The 18,590-nt window shown below is 58.3% G+C and overlaps 1 protein-coding gene across 1 annotated transcript in view; it reads left to right on the top strand.

Moving 5' to 3' along the window:
• SYNGAP1 (synaptic Ras GTPase activating protein 1) overlaps positions 1-18,303 on the top strand; it is a 37,504-nt gene extending 19,201 nt beyond the window's left edge. Inside the window, 14 exon segments of the mRNA XM_087952870.1 lie at positions 2,857-3,411; positions 3,524-3,668; positions 3,954-4,098; positions 4,243-4,479; positions 5,346-5,547; positions 5,661-5,842; positions 6,079-6,120; positions 6,354-6,403; positions 6,406-6,429; positions 6,432-7,243; positions 15,225-15,398; positions 15,516-15,727; positions 16,023-16,110; positions 17,934-18,303. Of these exon segments, the coding sequence (XP_087808996.1) occupies positions 2,857-3,411; positions 3,524-3,668; positions 3,954-4,098; positions 4,243-4,479; positions 5,346-5,547; positions 5,661-5,842; positions 6,079-6,120; positions 6,354-6,403; positions 6,406-6,429; positions 6,432-7,243; positions 15,225-15,398; positions 15,516-15,727; positions 16,023-16,110; positions 17,934-18,092 (3,027 nt within the window). The 3' untranslated portion in view covers positions 18,093-18,303.
• The last annotated feature ends 287 nt before the right edge of the window (positions 18,304-18,590 follow it).

Raw genomic sequence — 18,590 nt, 5'->3', positions numbered from 1 at the left:
TCTGTTACCTTTTAATAAAGTTTCAGTTACAATGTATCTTTTGGAAGTATTTTCAAAGTTTCACTGTTAATCCCTTTTATTTCCAGGTGACACTCCATTATTCTTTCCAAGTTCCACCCTTTTTCCTCCACTCTTCTCTTTTTAAGGGCTTTAGAGTATCCAGAAAGTCTTTCTTTTCTTTTTGACACTTTAATTTCAGCTTAAGATTGCCTATTAGTGTCAAAGTAAATTATCACAAATTTCTTACTTAGATTTCTTCTTTGTAACATTCAAAGCCAATTGTAACTGTCAATATAAAAATAGAAAAAAGGATTTTTTCCCTCCTTTTCTCCTCCGCCGCTTTAAATCTTTTAGGAATAGCACTCTTAATACTTTTAAATCCAGGGTGCCTTGCTTAGATGTTGTCTCTGCTTATCCCGGTCTGTCCTGCAATCCCCTTTTGTCTTCCTCCTGCTCATTCTTGTCCGGTCGGGTTCTTTTTTGAGGTGGCCATTTCTGACCACCACTGCGACCACCTTTGGGAAAGGGAGTTTAGACCAGCCGAGGAGGAGAGATACGGCTCCCCTAGCTAGCAGTCTCCCCGCTCTTCGCCACCTCTATGGGGTGGCTTCAGCCCCAAATCCAAAGGATCAGGGAGCTCCGGTGATGAGCACGGATCGAAACCACGCACGATCGTGGATTTCAGTCTGTCGCCGAAGAAGCCCAAACCGGAAGTCCCCGAAACGTTGACCTCTTTCATTGTTGGGATATAGGACTGATTTGGAAGTTTAAAAACAAATGAAAATGAAGGAAGCCATTTCTGTCCTATTACTACGCGATGCACTTCAATTGTGTCTATTTAGTCTCCGCTTTCATGTATCTCACGGGGGCTCTATTCTGTTTGGTTGATTGGTTGACCAAGTTGGGGATGGATGGATGCTTCTGTATATGGTGCCAAGAGACCGGATAGCACACGATGATATTCAGAGAAGAAAGGACGCTTCTTCTGGGGAGTCAGCTACTCTGATCAAGAGCAAGCCAGTCTCTCTTGGACTTCAGCAGAACATTTGAAGCTTCCACAAGATCCTAGCAGAGAAGATGAGAAAACAGGGCTGGATGTTAACCATTAGGCGGACCTGGTGCTGGACGAACCTTTGAACTCAAGGAAGAACCACTGAGGTTTCTGGCCAAGCTGGAGGGAGCAGAGGAATGTTGACTGCTGCACACCCCCCCCCAGCTGTCTTCTGGGCTCTCTGCCAGTCCGTAATTTCATAAGTTAGGATGGGCTGTTAGAAAATGTGGCTGCTGAAGCTGTAGAGGGTGCTGACCTGGGCAGAGTAACACTCCGTAGAAGAATATCACAATTCAGGAGGATTTGGACAAGCTGGAACAAGGGGCAGCAACTCACCCGAGGAATTCCAACAGGGACAAATGAAAAACCAGGGACACGAGTGCAAGTTGGGGTGATAAGCAGGCGGGTATCTGCAGAAAGAACGTGGGAAGACCACAAGTGGCGCATGCGCCAAGAGCAGGATGCAGCGGTGAACAAGCCAGGGCCACCCTTGGCTGCACCATCAGAAGCCAAAGGAAGAAACCGAGGAACCCCAGTTGCCTCTTGGAAAAGCACCTTTGGGGCAGCCATAACCTGGGTGACGGAGAAACTCTGCAGACAACAGGAGTCAAAAGGCCAAGACTCTTTAAGATGCGGCTGCTCCTCGGGTGGATTAGGCCACACCTGGAACGTGGGGCCCAGTTCCAGACACGGTGTGCTTCACTGGCAAGCTGGGTGGGGTCTTGAGAGCAACCAGCAACGTGCCGGGAAACCTTTGGCATGCCCGGCCGGAAGTCCCTTGGGCATGTCCTCCCTGAGGAAGAGGAGATGGGAGACACAACAGCCATCTTTGAGTAGCTGCCAGTAGAAGACGAGGTGGGGGGAGGGGTTTTCCCACAAAACGGCGGGGGGGCAGCTCTGCGTTTAATTTACAAGGAAATAGGTTGCCCTCCTCCCCAAACACCAGGAGAAGATGGCTAATAGCAGGGCGTTGGCCCTCAACAGCACACAGGTGGTTTTGCTGGAGGCGGTTGAGTAGAAAATGGACTCTGATAGCGATGGGCAAGACAGTGATCTGGATAGTCTCTTATGACCCCTTGTCTGGAGATTTTTCTGGCTCTTGGGCTGTAGCTGCTTCTGGGTCCTTTTCTGTCCAGCCTCCTGCCTGTTCCTCCCTTGTGCTATTTTTAGCCCACCTCATAGTGGAGATTCTTCCTGCTGCTTATGAGATGGAGGATATGGGCTCCCCCCCCCACATAGCAATAAATCAATTACAAACTCAAAGCAGAGGAATAAAAGTTAACAAAGCTACAACAGCTTATCCTCCTGTCGTTAACAAGCTGGAGGAAATGGAAGGGAGGTGCTTCCTGGTGCACCATAGAGAGCCCATCTCTTTGGCAGAGGGCCCCAGTCCTGCACTGGAGGGACGGGGTGGCTAGGTGTGCACAGCAGGGCGAGGCCAGACTGGGAGGGGGCCTTGGTTTGGGGGAGCTGAGAGAGCGGGGGGGGGGGCTTATGCTGGGCTGGAGATGTCTGGACCTCTTGTGGGTGTGGGGAGAGGGAGGGGCTCCGGAGGGAAGGAGAGCCCTCCTGCTTGTCTGTGTCACCTGGCTGGAGTAAGGATCTCCAACCTTGGCCCCTTTAAGACGTGTGGACTTCAACTCCCACAATTCCCCAGCCAGCTGTGCTGGTCAGTGTATTGGTTGTGCTGGCTGGGGAGTTCTGGGAGTTGAAGTCCACACGTCTTAAAGGGGCCAAGGTTGGAGAGCCCTGTTTTGGAGCACCAGCCCAGCACCCCCTCCTCCTTCCTCCTGCTCTTTGCGCAGGACAACAGCCGGCGGGTGGACAATGTGCTGAAGCTCTGGATCATTGAGGCCCGGGATCTGCCCCCCAAGAAACGCTACTACTGCGAGCTGTGCCTGGACGACATGCTCTACGCGCGCACCACCAGCAAGATACGCACGGACAACGTCTTCTGGGGGGAGCACTTTGAGTTCAACAACCTGCCAGCCGTGCGCACCATCCGGCTGCACCTCTACAAGGACACGGACAAGAAGCGTAAGAAGGACAAGAGCAACTACGTGGGCATGGTCAGCATCCCCATCGCCAGCGTCACCGGGCGCCATTTCGCAGAGCAGTGGTACCCGCTCAGCCAGCCCAGCTCCAGCAAGAGCAAGGCCGGCTGCCCGGCCATCCGGGTCAAGAGCCGCTTCCAGGCCATGAGCATCCTGCCCATGGAGCTCTACAAGGAATTCGCCGAGTACGTCACCAACAACTACCGCATGCTGTGCGCTGTCCTGGAGCCCGTCATGAGCGTCAAGAGCAAGGAGGAGGTGGCTTGCGCCCTGGTGCACATCCTCCAGAGCACTGGCAAGGCCAAGGTACGCTCTGGGAGTGGGGCGGGGAGGCGAGCAGGGCCCCGTAGGGAAGGGGCCCGGGAGCCCAGGGGGCAAGCATGGCTCCTGCAGCTTCTTTTCCGCCCCTTCCTGGCAGGACTTCCTGTCCGACATGGCCATGACGGAAGTGGACCGCTTCATGGACCGCGAACACCTCATTTTCCGGGAGAACACGCTGGCCACCAAAGCCATAGAGGAGTATCTCAAGCTGATTGGACAAAAATACCTCAAGGATGCAATTGGTAGGGGCACTGGAGGAGGGAGGACGCTTGGGGGGCGGGGAGCAGCCCACAACCCTGGGTGGAGAGGGAGGGGTAATCATAGGAATTTGGGTTAGATTTTGTTCTTTTTCTGGCTCTGCCGGCTTGTCTTCCTCCGGGGAAAGTCCAGAGAGGGAGGCCTTGCAGCTCCCCTGAACATGGAGGGGGGCTCCTCCCTACTAACCTGCCCCTCTGTGGGGCTGAGCCCCAGTGGGTGCCTGAGGGGGGAGCGACTGGTCGCATTCCCTGCTCTGCCCTCCCTCCTAGGTGAGTTCATCCGAGCTTTGTACGAGTCTGAGGAGAACTGCGAGGTGGACCCCATGAAGTGCTCGGCCTCCACTTTGGCCGACCACCAGGCCAACCTCCGCATGTGCTGCGAACTGGCCCTCTGCAAAGTGGTCAACTCCCACTGGTCAGTGCAGGGCTGCCCCTTTCCCCTACATGTCTGGCTGTGGGGAGGGAAGTGGAGAGGGGCGGTCATTTTGGGAGGGGTGTGGGGCAGCCTTGCAGCGGGGGCAGGCAGTGATCCTGTCCCCCCTGCGCCCCCCTCCCCCAGCGTGTTCCCCCGGGAGCTGAAGGAGGTCTTTGCATCGTGGCGGCTGCGCTGTGCCGAGAGGGGCCGGGAAGACATTGCCGACCGCCTCATCAGCGCCTCCCTCTTCCTGCGTTTCCTGTGTCCGGCCGTCATGTCCCCCAGCCTCTTCGGCCTGCTGCAGGAGTACCCGGACGAGCAGACGTCCCGCACCCTCACACTCATCGCCAAGGTCATCCAGAACCTGGCCAACTTCTCCAAGTGAGTGTAGAGGAGGCCAGGAGGCAGTGAGCGCCAGGGGGTGTGCAAGCCAGCTGGGCCAGATACACCCAGGGTGCTGGGAGTGAGTTTCCCACCATCCACCCCGTGCAGAGCTCCAGGGCAGAGCTCGGCAGGAGAGCCCCTCCCTGCAGTGTGGCCAGGCTCCCTCTGTCTCTGGCTTCAGCCAAGAACCTAGATTTTGTGCCCCTGGCCCTGTGGGGAGGGGTCCCTCGAGGCCCAGAAAGCAGCCAGGTCCCTCTGAAAGGCGAGTGCAAGGAGGGAACCGACGGAGGCGGAGAAGGGAGACTGAGAGGGGGACCCGGCTCCCCTCTTAAAATGCCCGCAAGGGTGAAGTAGGCAACAGCCAAGGCCATGCCACTCCCTGTCTTGGGGATGGGCTTGGATCAGGGTTACGGGGAGGTGGACCCCAGCTGAAGGTGTGGGCAGGTGGAGTCGGGCAGAGGAAGCGAGTGTCCAGATAGATGGTGGAAACAGGTGGAACGGATGGCCTCAGGGGACCCTTGTCGCTCAAGCTGGGAGAAGGGTGGTCTCTGCATCTCACAAGGTGGAAAGAGTGAAGGGGAGGGGTTCAGTCCATTCAAGCACCCCAAACACGCAGTTTGGGGGATCCATTTCTTTCCAAATACCCCTGGCCCTTCTTTCTCGGTGTGCTGCTTGCGGACTGTTACCTTGGTGGCAAATGCCGGTTCCCCCTGGAGGGGGTGGCAGGCTGGCACTGCACAGGGCTGTTGCTGTGCTTTGTGTTTCAGGGTGTGCTGGGCCCTCCGGGGAGGGCCGGGTGGGCAAACGGAGGGGCCCAACTGGAGTCACACAGTGAGTGATGAACCACATGGTTCTGGTGGCAGGTTTGGCAGCAAGGAGGAGTACATGGCGTTCATGAACGAGTTCCTGGAGCTGGAGTGGGCCAGCATGCAGCAGTTCCTGTACGAGATCTCCAACCTGGACACCCTCACGAACAGCAGCAGCTTCGAGGGCTACATTGATCTCGGCCGGGAGCTCTCCACTCTGCACGCTCTGCTCTGGGAGGTCCTGCCCCAGCTCAGCAAGGTGCCTGCCGGGAGGTGGGGGGGAGGGAGGCAGAGGGCAGAGGGGGAGGGCTGCGCACGTCTGCTTGCCAGCGGTGGGGTTGAGTGCCTGTCTGCTGCTTCCTGCCCGCGTAGGAAGCCCTGATGAAGCTGGGCCCGCTGCCCCGTCTGCTGAACGAAATCAGCCTCGCTCTCAGGAACCCCCACATCCAGCGGCAGCCCAGCCACCAGGGCGAGCGGCTGCAAGCCAAGCCAGTCATCCTCCGCGGGCCCTCGGCCGACATGCAGTCCTCGTACATGATGCGGGACCTCAACAGGTTAGGCCTGGGATGGGGCGGGGGTGTGTGTGGCACTGGAGGACAGGAAACGGGTGGACGTCCAGCTGTGGGCCCCACCGGGATGGGCTCTGGTCTGGGCCCCAGCTGGATCCCCTCGTGAGTAATGCCAAGAGCCCGCAGAGGACGGCTTCCCCAAGGCGCCTACGGGAGGTTTGGGGTGTGAAGATGCCCTGGAGGGCTTCCCGCTTGGGCTGACCCTGGATTTCTCCCCACAGCTCAGTTGACATGCAGCCCTACATGATGCGAGCCATGAACAGGTAAGGGCTGCAGGGTGAGGCCCACGGGAGGCTGGGGTCCCGCATCGAAGTTTTCTTCCCTCTGGGCATACGGCTCAGTCCCTCTGCCCTCATGCCCCTTGTTCCTTGGCTATCCTGCACAGGCTGGCAGAGGTGGTGCGGAGCCCCCTGGGGTCGGCCTGCCACCCCAGCCCTGGCAGCTCCCCCCGCTCCCTCCTGCCCTTACCACTTCTCCGCGCTGCTTCCCTCCGCAGCTCCATCGACATGACGCGCTTGCCCTCCCCGACCAAGGAGAAGGGCTCCAAGAGCTGTTCTTTGTGCCGCGGCCGCCCTGGCCCGCTCCTCCCCCGCCTACTGCACCAGCAGCTCGGACATCACCGAGCCAGACCAAAAGGTGCTGAGCGTCAACAAGAGCGTCTCCATGCTGGACCTGCAGGACAGCCGCATGAACAGCGTCTCCAACCTGCACAGCGTAGGCGACTTGCTCAACAGCAGCCAGGCCTCCATCACCGCCGGCCTGGGTCTGCGGCCCAGCCGGCTCTCCCAGGGCAGTGGCTCCAGCATCGCGGCCGGCCTGCGGCTGAGCCAGATGGGGGTCACCACCGACGGGGGCGGCCCCTCCTCCGCGCAGCAGCTCCGCATCCCGCTCTCCTTCCAGAACCCCCTCTTCCACATGGCCTCTGACGGGCCGGCCGGCGGCCCGCTGCACGCCTCCCACCCACACCGGCAGGCGGAGGGCAACCCTGCCGATACCTTCGCCCCCTTCCATGGCTACAGCAAGAGCGAGGACCTCTCGACCAGCAAGCACATCATCCACAGCCACAGCTACAGTGACGAGTTCACCCGCCAAGGCTCGGAGTTCACCAAGCGCCAGCTGTCCCTGCAGGAGAACCTCCAGAACATGCTGTCCCCGCCCCAGATCACCATCGGCCCCCAGCCCCAGCGCTTGGCCCCCGCCCCTCAGCCACAGCCCCCCCTGCAGCGGGGCAAGTCCCAGCAGCTGACGGTTTCTGCGGCTCAGAAGCCTCGGCCCTCCAGCGGGAACCTGCTGCAGCCCGAGCCCAGCTACGCCCCCACCCACACCCGCCAGCAGTCGGTCACCAAGGAGGCGCCTTCTGCGCTCAAGCCATCCATCACCAAGCAGGTGAGTGACCCGGGGAGCAGCTGGCGGCGGCTGGAGCCCAAATAACGCACCGGGCTCCTTCGACGGGCTCCTGACCGCGGGGCCTGTAGGCAGGGAGGGAACAGTTAATGCTGGGCACACACGTTTCTGAGCAGTGACATTTAGGGATCAGCTGAGCAACTTCCAATTTGGCACCTCTTGTGCTTCTTTTTCTGATGAGTTTGTGGAGAGAGGAGGAATTACTGAAACACGGAGGTTTCAAAAAAATAAATTCAGGGCAACTCAGCTCTTTTTCTCTTACATCTCCCTCCATCTAGGAGGGGAGGGGTCCCTTTTGGAGGAGGGGGGAGCTGCCTCATTTGCCCAAAGGACCCTTCCAGGAGCCAGGAGGCCCCCTTAGTTCCCAGGGAGGGCAGGTCTTCCTCCCAGAGGCCTTCCAGGGAAGCCAGGGGCTCACCCCACAGCCCCCCTCCTTGTGCTGGGAAGTGAGGCTACCCAACTCCCAGGCAGGACCGTAGCCGCCGCTGCCCCCAAGGACTCACAGAGGCTTCCCTTCCAAGAGTGGACTCGGGGCTCGCTCGGATCAGCTTTGAATTATACAGAAGAAAGGGGACCCGTTTATTTGCCCTCCCCCCCCGCTTTGGGATTTGGGTCTCTCCTTCATAAAGAGGAGGAGGAAGGCATCCCACTTAGGCCTTTTCCCAAAGCCCCCACTCTGGCAAGCGGGAGGCCGTTGTACGGTTTGTTTCACCGCAAGGGTTTGTATCTTAACGTCAAAGGACCGGAACCAGCTCAGCTTGGCTAGTCTGCTGCTCTCCTCCCCCAAAACTGGGAGGGCTTCCTTGGGGGGTGAGGGTGTCACTCTTCTCTCTGCAGGGAGGGCAGTCTGTGTGTGTGTGGGGGGGGTGAAGCTCCTGCAGAGTTGCCACTGCTGTGGGACGGCGCCTCTTAGCAGGCAGCCTCCGCAAGCGGGTTTCTCTTTGGAGCAGCTGATCTGGAGCCTGCAGAACACGGAGGACTTCAGAGGGACAGCACGGGAGTGGGGATAAACGGGAACAGCGGACGCAGCTCAGGGGACCCGAGAGTCCCTGGTGGGCTCTGGGGAACATGCAGGCGGCTACACTGTATGCTGGAGGAAGTTCCAGGGGCTCCAAAGGGGCGGTCCTACCTGGAGCGTATCGTGGTGCGCTGTGACGACAAGAGCACGAGTGCCAGCTTTTGTCCCAGGAACGTTTCCCCTAGTGGGCAGGATTGGAGAGTCCAAGAGTCGTCCCCCCCCCGCCCGATTGCCCTCCATTTAGGGCTAAGATGGGGATGGGCTGTCTCTTGAACCCACAGCCCCTCTGTGCAGGGGCGAGTCTCATTCGGACCCTGATGGTCTGCAGGCATTGATGTCATTGGTATCACGATGGGTGGTCTCCTCCGCATGTTCTCGCAGCACCTTCTCTGATGTGCTTGAAGTCAGCCTCCTTTCCCCAAAGGCAGCAACCGGAGCCACTCCCTGAACCGCCGGAAGACTTTGCCCGATACCCAGCTGCCCTGGAGCAGGTGTGATGGATCTTGCAATGTGTGCGGGGGACCTGCCTGGATGTCCTCTTGGAATCCCTGAATCCTTTGGGGATTCCGTGATCCTCAGGAGTCGAGACAAGAGTGGGAGGGTCGCTCTCAGCTCCCCGCAGGTCCCAGCTTGCTGGTCCCATGGCAACATTTTTTGCCCAACATCCCTCAAAACGTGCCAGGACAGAGAGGGGGTCCTTATTTTTGACTTCTCCCTTGGGTGTCCTTCTTCTTCTGTCACCCCAGCCTTAAAAGCGCAAAAGCAGCAAAAGTGTTCAGGTGTGGAGAAGGAATGAAAGAGGCCCAGAAGAGCCTCCCGGGGATCAGAGGAGGGGTAGGGCGTCTTCCGCAGGTCGGATGCTGTGCTTGGCCACAGGATGGGCGTCTGGTTCCTACACACGCCCACGAAAGAGACCGCTGTTGGGGTCAGCCAGAGAAGTCAGCCACTACTTCTGACAGCCTGTAGGACTGGGGAGGGGCCCCCTGGAAAAAGACCCCGAACTCATCAATAGCCTCACGCTACAATGAATAAGGAGGACTTTGCATTCAATTATGCAGCTACTGCGATTGTTGGCTAAGCCGAGACAAAAACAGCCGGAGAAATGACTGAAAACGGGGCCCTTGTCAGTCAGTACAAGTGCTGATTTAACAGAATAACAGAGTTGGAAGGGACCTTGGAGATCTTCTAGTCCAACCTCAAGCCGGAGACCTTCTACCATTCCAGATAAGCGGCTGTCCAGTCTCTTCTTAAAAGCCTCCAGTGATGGAGCCCCCACAACTGTTGAAGGGAAGCCGTTGCCTTGGTTTATTCTCACGGTCTGGAAATTTCTCCTTAGTTCTAAGTTGCTTCTCTCCTTGATTAGTTTCCATCCATTGTTTCTTGTCCTGCCTTTTGGTGCTTCGGGGAATAGCCTGACTGCCTCTTCTTTGGGGCAGCCCCTGAGATATTGGAACACTGCTATCATGTCACCCCTAGTCCTTCTTTTCCTTAAACTAGACATACCCAGTTCCTGCCACCATCATTCTTCATATGTTTTAGCCTCCAGGCCCCTAATCCTCTTCGCTGTTCTTCTCTGCGCTCTTCAGAGTGTCGACATCTTTTTTATAGTGCGGTCTTCACAAGGCTTTATGAAGCGGTATCGACACTTCGCGTGATCTTGAGTGTGTCCCTCTATGAAAGCAGCCTAGGATTGCATTGGCTTTTCCGGCTGCTGCCGCAACACTCCTGGCTCGTATTTGATGGCCCAGGAGGATATGCCAAGATTCGTCTCACCATGACTGCTCTTCTGTCCTCTTGATTCGCTTGCTGAATATAAAGACAGACAGACAACTCTACAAATTCTTCCATACAAAGTTTCTTTTATTGGATTATATCAGGTATCCTCAAGGTAACTCATGTCGAGATGCATCTACTGTCCAATTATTTGCATAGTTGAAATCGTAGTGTAAAAAGACGGTTCTCTCCATCCCATAGTGATGGATTGGAGGGAACCAGCCAAGGGCCTCCCCCAACCCAACCAAGGGTCAATTCAGTCAATCAATCAGGAGTACAGATTTACCCTTAAGGGGACAGCTCCCAATTCTAACTTAACTATTTCAGTTCCCCTTATTATATACTGGTTGGACAGCATAATGGCTATCAAGTGAGGTTTCACCTAATCTGCAGCTATACGGTTGGTTTTCCTTGCCTAAGTGTAAAACTGTTACCTTTGGCTCATCAGATACTTGGGAGTGGAGGGCACAGTGGCACAAGGAAACAACAATCAATGACAGGCATCGGCACCCTCATCAACAACTAAAAGCTACATATGACCAGGCATCATAGAAACACAATGTGTAGAACAGCCCAGTGCACATATTCTGGAGAGCGAGCGAGAGAGCTTGGAAGAATAAGCCTTTGTCCCCTGTGACTTGATCCTGCAAAGCCTCTCTCTGCCGCCTCTCCCCACCCCATGATGTGGGGTAGCAGCCTTTCTCTCAGTGTGGATGGAGAAGGTGCTCAGGCAGGGGTGGGATTCTACCGGTTCACACCTATTCGCTAGAACCGGTTATTAACATTCTAAGCAGTTCGGAGAACCGGTTGTTAGAAGAAATTACTGGGCTAATCCTGTAAGGAAAGCAGGAAGGAAACATTCTGGTGTTGCTTACAGAAACTGCCTCTCCGTTGACCCTTATTACATTCTTGGCAGGACTAGACTTCCTGTCTCAGGAACGTCTCTGGAGTTTTTCCCCCCTCCTTTGTTGGAACTTTGATTGTGTGGAGTGACCATTCAAAGTTACAATGGCACTGAAAAAAGTGACTTATGACCATTTTTCACACGTACGACTGTTGCAGCATCCCCACAGTCACGAGAGGCCAGGCGAAGAGATGCGTGCCTCGATGTGAGAGATACTGAGTTGGCCACGCCCAGCCAATAACATGACCACCAAGCCATGTCCACCCAGTCACATGACCCACCAAGCTACGCCCACCACCTAAGCCATGCCCACAGAACCAGTTGTTAAAAAATTTGACTCCCACCCCTGCGCTCAGGGCAGAAGGACAGGTGTGTCGTGTCAGAAAGCCGCAGTGTTGATGTTTCAGAGTCACAGGACAGATTTTGCCGCAGGCAATCGCCACGACCACGACTGCCGCGCTGCCAAACGGAGTGGCGATCCTGGTTCAGAGGACGCGGGAATCCGCATGAATGGTCCAGGAAGCAACCACCGGTGGGTTCTTGCCCTCTTTGTCCCCCAGGGTCATTGTGAGCCCAGCCAGCTAGAGGTGCCCAGTGTCCAGGGACAGGCACGGCTGCAGTCCACTCCTTTCAGAAGGACCAGGGAACCCCTGCCTGGTTCCCCACCAGCCCTTTGGATTGGCACAGTGACTGGCGGACTGCCTTGTGCTGAGAAAGCCGAGGCCGGGAGTGGAGGAGACCCACAGGCAGGAGGGCATGGCCTGGTCTTCCTTCCGGGCTCCACCTGAGCACCTCCGCCGTGATTCCTCTGCCAGTTAGGAAAAGCCTGGACCGTCCCAGAGGGCGATGCTCCGGTGTAGAGAAACATTGGCTGGCAGCAAAACCAGCAAACGGGAGTGGCTTGAACTTCGGCAACCATCTTCCAGGCCACTTGGGGAATCGGTCAAAGCGGCCTAGTGACGCCAAGTGGCCGTTTCTTGAGTTTCTTTCTCACCCTCCCCCTTTGCTGGGAGGAGGGAATCTTTTCCGAGATCCGCCTTTGCCTCTGGTCTTGTTCCTGTACTCCCCAATGGTTGGCCCGGCGCCTTGCCGGCAGGCCTTTCCACACACTCCCTGGCAGCCATGTTGACGTTACAGCCCTCCTTGAGGCTGCGTGCGTGGCATCCGCCCGTTGCCCAAAGGTTCTCCTTTTGGGGATGAGTTTGCATCCGGAACATGAAAAGGGAACAAGGACGGAGTCCTCGCCATTCAGAGTGAAGCTCTAGCTGCCCGGGGGCTTCTCCCGCCCTGGACAGTCTTGCTCCAGCCCACCCAGTCGCTTCCCAGCGCTGAAATGCAGGGAGCCTTTGGGAGCTCGGCTGGGGCCCCCAGGACTGGCTCTCTTTTCCCCTCGGGTCACGGGGCAGCCAAGGGCCCTAAACCCAAAGAAGTGGACAAACTGGGGCCCTGCTCTTATTGGTCCCCGGGAGAGGACTGGCTGCTTCTTGAGGAATAATCTTCAACCGTCACCCCAACGGCAACGGCTGCAGGGATCGTTCCCCAACTGGCCGCAATTCAGCTCCAAGCACCAAGAACCAGACACAAGAGGAATCTGTGCAGTTGTGGCTGGATGTTAGCATCCCCCCTCCTCCTGAGCCCCCCCCGGGCAGGGAGGAGGAAGTGAGCTTGTAGAGAAAGTGTGCCCTTCAGTTCTGTGGGAATTCTGCATTCCCACTCTGCATTCCCACTGCCGTCAGTTCAGACTCGTCCTTCCGTCCTTCCGAGGGTGGGTAAAACGAGGACCCAGATTGTTGGGGGGCAAGAGGCTGACTCTGCAAATGGCTTAGAGAGGGCTGTGAAAGCCCTGTGAAAGTGGCATGTAAGCCTGAGCGCTTATTGGTGTCACCCCCTGCCCTGCCCTGGCACGCGAGGGACGGTGGGAATCACAAGGGATTCCGGCGGACGCCCACTGTGAGCCTGGCTTTCTGTCCTCGCTCAACAAGGAGACACGAGCTGAAGGAAGGAGGCCCAGGAGGAACCCTGACGCCCAAAAGGCCCCCCCAGGAAGCGTGGCCCCTCTCCCTCCCCTCCCTCCCTCTGATTGGCGGGAGCAGTGCAGGGTTGGTGAGGGGAGGCTCTGTGAGGCCTTCCAGGGCTGGGGCAGCAGAGAGCCCCCCCCCCCACGCACCTTTTCATGCAGGGACTTCAAAACCTCTGGGATTTTGTCAGGAATGAGATGGGTGGCTACAGAAATGAAATTTATTTTATTTTATTGACTTATTTGATTTGTCAGTCACTTACAACAGTGATCCCCAACCTTTTTGACGCCGCGGCCCGGTACCGGCATCAACTGGGCGCCGCCATCTTTTTTTGATGAAAAAGTGCTTCCGGTGAGCTTTCTACCCGGAAAAGCTCACCGGAAGCACTTTTTTACCAAAAAAAGATGGCGGCGCCCAGCAACCAGCGGCCCGGTAAGACTTGTTCCGTGGACCGGTCCCGGTCCGCGGACCGGCGGTTGGGGACCCCTGACTTACAAGATACAGGTATAAGAATAAACATAGTTATGAGTACACAAAATGGGTACGTATAAGAAAAATAAAAGAAACAATAGGACAGGGACGGTGGGCACGTTGGTGCGCTTATGCACGCCCCCTACAGGCCTCTTGGGAAAGGGGTGAGGTCCATAGTAGACAGTCTGAGGTTAAAGTTTTTGGGGTTTGGGGAAGAAACCTCAGAGTCAGGTAGAGTATTCCAGACATTGACCGCTCTGTGGCTGAAGTCGTATTTCCTGCCATCAAGTTTGGTGCGGTTAACCTTGAGTTTGTAAATCAATCGATCAATCCCTGACACAGCAGAGAGGCTGGAGGAAGGGAAGAGAACGTGGTTTTCTCAACTTTTGAGGTCCTCTGGCATCACAGAGATGGCAGTTTGGAATTTGGAAAGGGCGCGAGATTTGACTATCTCCAAAATGAGGGGGTGGGGGCACCAATCAGCTTCTTAGGGAAGGATCTACTTCCAGGGGTCGCCAACCTTTTGGACCTCAGGGACCCCCAGACGCATAATTTTAAATCCCAGGGACCACTAACTGATTCTGTGAGCGTGGCCTAATTTGTGGGTATGGCTTCATGGTCATGTGACTGGCTGGGCATGGCTTGTATGTAAATATTATAAATATTTATAAAATATTTATTTAAAAAGAGCAACTTTTACCCCAAAGCAGGCAGACAGATTGAGTTGCTCACAGACTCACAGATTCATCCAGAGATCTATCTATCTACCATTGCCTGGCTCAGTCTGTCACATGAAATTTGCTTGCAAGCAAACTCACAGAATTAACTCACAACACACCATGTATGTAAATATTGATTTTTTTTTTTTATTTAAAAAGAGCAACTTTTACCCAAAATCAGGCAAAGCAGGCAGGCAGATTGAGTTGCTCACAGAATCATTCAGTGATCTATCTATGTGCCATCGGCTAGCTCAATCTCTCAAATTTGCTTGCCGGGAGTCTGCACTGAATAATAGGACCTTCAGTCCTAAGGGAGGTTTGGCTGTGCTTAAAAGCAGAGCCAAAGATCTAAAGACTAGCTAGAAAGCAAGAAATCCAACCATTTCCTGCTTCCTAGATAATCTAAATCTCCCAAGCAGAACAGCTGATGGTTCGAAAAATAGCAATTTAGCAGGCAAGTTTGTCGGGTAAGGAGTGAGTGGGCAGGGAGGGTTCCCGCGGGCCATGTGGGCATCACAGCCTTGTGTTCCTGTGCAGCCTGGATTAATTGCTTTGGGGGGTGTTCTGGGGGTGACATTTCTCTGCAGCCCACCAAAATTTTCTCATGGCCCACCAAGAGCATCCCCCCCCCAGATCCTCATGCCAGGAAACCTGAGCAGAGCGTGGGGCCTGGGGTCCAACTGTGGTGGTGAACCCAACTCAAACCAACCTTACCAATGTTGGCGATGGTCTAATCCTCTTGGGCTATTGAACATTTCGGTTGGTTGCAGTTCCTGAGAATTTGGAAGAAGGGGGTGTGAATAGCAGGCAAGGAAAAGGGGGCCATGGGTGCCCCACCACCTCTCCCTGGCCCGTCTTGGGCTAGGGACCGAAAAAAAGGTGTCAGCCCGAGGAGCGCTGAGGCCCCGTGTTGGTGGCCAGCCCTGCTGACCCTCAGCCCTAGTGTCGCCCTCTCCCCTCCTCCCCCGCAAGACCGATAAGGTTTTTTTTTTTTGGCACATTGCCATTTGGAAGACTCGGACAAGTGTGGACTGACCTCATCACTCCTCTGCCCCGCCAGACCTCTCACACACCCTCGACGCTGAACCCCATCCTGCCGGCCTCGGAGCGGACTGTGGCCTGGGTCTCCAACATGCCCCACCTCTCGGCAGACATCGAGAGCTCCCACATTGAGCGGGAGGAGTTCAAGCTGAAGGAGTACTCCAAGTCCATGGATGAGAGTCGGCTGGACCGCGTGAGCCTCCCTCTGCCGGGTGCCACCCCCTCGGGCTGGGAGAGGGAGGGCCCCCCACCGTAGGCCCCGGTGCCGTAGGACTGACCTGCCCTGAGGCTCCTCTCACCCCCGTTGCAGGTGAAGGAGTACGAGGAGGAGATCCACTCGCTGAAGGAGCGCCTGCACATGTCCAACCGGAAGCTGGAGGAGTACGAGAGGCGCCTGATGAGCCAGGAGGAGCAAACCAGCAAGATCCTCCAGCAGTACCAGCAGCGCCTGGAGCACAGCGAGAAGCGCCTCCGCCAGCAGCAGGTGGAAAAGGACTCGCAGATCAAGAGCATCATCGGCAGGTGAGCTGCAGGGCGGGGCTGCCACGGGGGAACCTCTGGGGGGGCCCTGGGTCATGGGAGGGGGCCCCTTGGATCCCTCACCTCGTGGGGAGGTGAGGGGTCCACTGGCAACGGGAGGGGCTGGCGGGGCATGTGGGAAGGGGCGCTCCTCACCGGCGGGGCCCCAGCTGCAGTCTGTGGGGCCCCGTCGCTTTGGGGAGCCCCCGTTCCCGCAGCTGCTGGCGGCCCCGGCTCCCGCCGCCTGCCTGCCGGGTGGGGGGGCCCGGATTGACTCCAGTGAAGCTTGTCCCTGCAGGCTGATGCTAGTGGAGGAGGAGCTGCGCAGGGATCACTCGGCCGCCCTCGACACCTCCGAACCCCGGAAGCGGCTGCTCGACGCTCAGGTGGAAATTACAATGTCATTGTCCTTTCCCATGTCTCCATCCTCCATCCGCCCCGCCCTCCCGTCCTCGTCTCCCCCCTCCCCCCCGCTTGCTCCTCCGGATGTGGCTGCTCGTCCTCCTCCTGAGCCTCGGGAAGAGGGGCCCCTGGCAGCGGGGTCAGCTCTCCTGGCCCCCTCCGTGCCCAGCCCTGCCCTGCGAGAGGGCCGTGGGGCAGCCGGGTGGGTGGGGGCAAGGAAGAAGCGGAGGGGGAACCTGGAGACAGCAGCCCAGGGGGTCGCAGGAGGTGTAGCCCAGATGGAAGGGGGCAGGGCAGCTCCCCTCCTTCCCCTCGGCCCCCCCTCCGGCCAGAAGGCCACCGGGCCCCCAGTGGTTGGGCGGAGGGGGCCTCCCCAGACCCAGATGCTTTGGCCCCCTCCCTGAGAAACGCACCTGTGGGTGGAGCGTGGGTCTCTTGTGGGTCTGGCAAGTCGCCCCACAGCAGCCCCCCGACCGCCTCCCTTCTCTGCGGCCCTGCGGCTGCCCCGGCCCCCCCTGATCCCCTTGTGTTTTCTCCCTTTCATCCTAGCTGTTTACCAGGTAACTCTGTGTGGCCCCGGTTTTGTCACTTGAGGGACCAGGGCACCCCGCCATCCATGTGGGGCAGACCAGGTGGGTCCTGCAGGCACTGCTTCCCCAGACCCCCCACCTTCCCTTGGCTGGGAGGGGGATGCTCTCCGCCCCTTTCTTTCCCCGTGGCCTCCCGTCCCCCCGCTGGCCAGGGGGACCAGAGGCGCCACTGAGTAGGAGGTCCTCTGTTGCTGTGCCCGGCATGTCATCCCCCACCACCGCCACCGCTGTCCACCCGTCATGGCCCCCCTTTCCTTCCATCTCTCGTCTTGTCTGCCAAGAGCATGCCACGTGTGGGAGGGCGGAGGAGCACAGCCACATGGGCCATCCGGGCACCCACCTATCTGTGCATGGTGGGGTGGGGGCGATGGGAGGGGGGTGCAGGAGGAGGAACTCCCCCCCCTTGGAAAGGGTCAGCAGCCCGTGGACCTGGAGAGGTTAGTGCCAGAGGCAGGTGGGGAGGCTGCCCGGTTGCCCCTTGGTGAACGGGAGGGGGGGAGCGAGGATGCGGGAGGTCTCCCTTGGAGGGGGGGGGTGCCTGGGCTGGGCCCTGCCCCAAAACCTGTGACAAGGACAATTGCAACCACCCTCTGTCCCCTGCTGTGGTGGAGGGCAGCGAGTCGCGTCCTCATGGAAACGCTGCAGGGGGTGGGTGGGTGACGCATAATGACGGCTCTTCCGGCTCAGACCCTGGATGGGGCACTGCCAAGCCGGAGGTGCCCCTTGGGAAGGCAGGAAGGTGGGGTCCCTCAGCCTCCGGTCCTTACCAGGAGGAAGCCTGAGACCCCCCCCCCCCAACTGCCAGATCATCTTTGCCCCTGAAAATTGGGGTGCCACAGGGACTTTCAGCCGCTGGGGGGGGGGATTGGCTAGGTTCTGGGAGGGTCCCGCTGGGGGAAGCAAAGAGGGGAGAACCTCTCTTCCTTGGGGGAGGCCTCTCTGCCCACAGCCCCCCACCTTTAGGAGGGAAGGCCCTGCCGGGAGTTGGGCTGGGGGTCTTGAAGGAGGCAGTGGACCCTCCCCGGTACTTGGGGTGGTCTTGATGCCCGCGGGACCCTTAGAGGGGAGGGGTTCTTGGAGTGCAGGGAAGGGAGAGGCTCTTGGCGGGCCGGGCGGGGCAGGGGGGGCGGCGGGAGTGGCATCAGGTGCCTGGCGAGTGCCTGGGCCCCTAAGCGTAATAAATAAGGGGGCGCTCTCCCCTTCTCGCTCTCTTGCAGGAGAGGCAGCTTTCCGCCGTGGGTGCAGCAAACCCGCGTCTGAGCGGCGCTATGGGCCCGCCGCCCTGGAACGGGATCCTACCCGGGCAACCGCCTCCGCTCCCGCGACTCCAGATCACGGAAAATGGAGAGTTTCGCAGCACCGCGTCTGAGCACTAGCGACGGCCCCCCTGCCCCGTCCCGCGCCCCCCACCCCACTGCCAGCGGGCAGCCGTGGGCCGGGGGTGGGGTGGGGTGGGGCGGGGGGCTCGCCTGGAACCTCACGCGGGGGGCATTCAGGGTGTTTTATAGCAGGACCGAGACGACAATCTTCCCTTCCCCCCTCGCGCCCGCCTGGGACGACCCCCCTGTCCTCGGGCTGGCGCCTCCCGCCCCTCCCCTCCCTCCCCAGAACTTCTCAGGAGTGGCGTCCCTCCCCTCCCCCTCCATCCCCACCCCACCCACCCGGCAGCGGCAGAAGGGGGTCTCCAGCCGCCCCTCCCCCCACGAGCTCCGCGCTGCTGGGGAAGGAGGCGAGGCCTCGAGGGGAGGGCAGGCTGGTCCCGGTTCCCCCTTCGAGCGCTCTCCTCAGCGGGGGCGGTTGGGGGTCGCCCGCCCTCACGCCTTCCGGGGGAGGGGTCCCTCCCCAAAGCCCCACCAGGCCAGCCCCCTTCTCCG

Source organism: Notechis scutatus, chromosome 2 (genome assembly GCF_049901735.1).
Source record: "Notechis scutatus isolate UNSWTSFEM ecotype Mainland chromosome 2, rNotScu1.2, whole genome shotgun sequence".
Lineage (NCBI taxonomy): Eukaryota > Metazoa > Chordata > Lepidosauria > Squamata > Elapidae > Notechis > Notechis scutatus.
The sequence above is the reverse complement of the archived record's forward strand: the minus strand, read 5'-3'. Positions and strand labels throughout refer to the sequence as shown.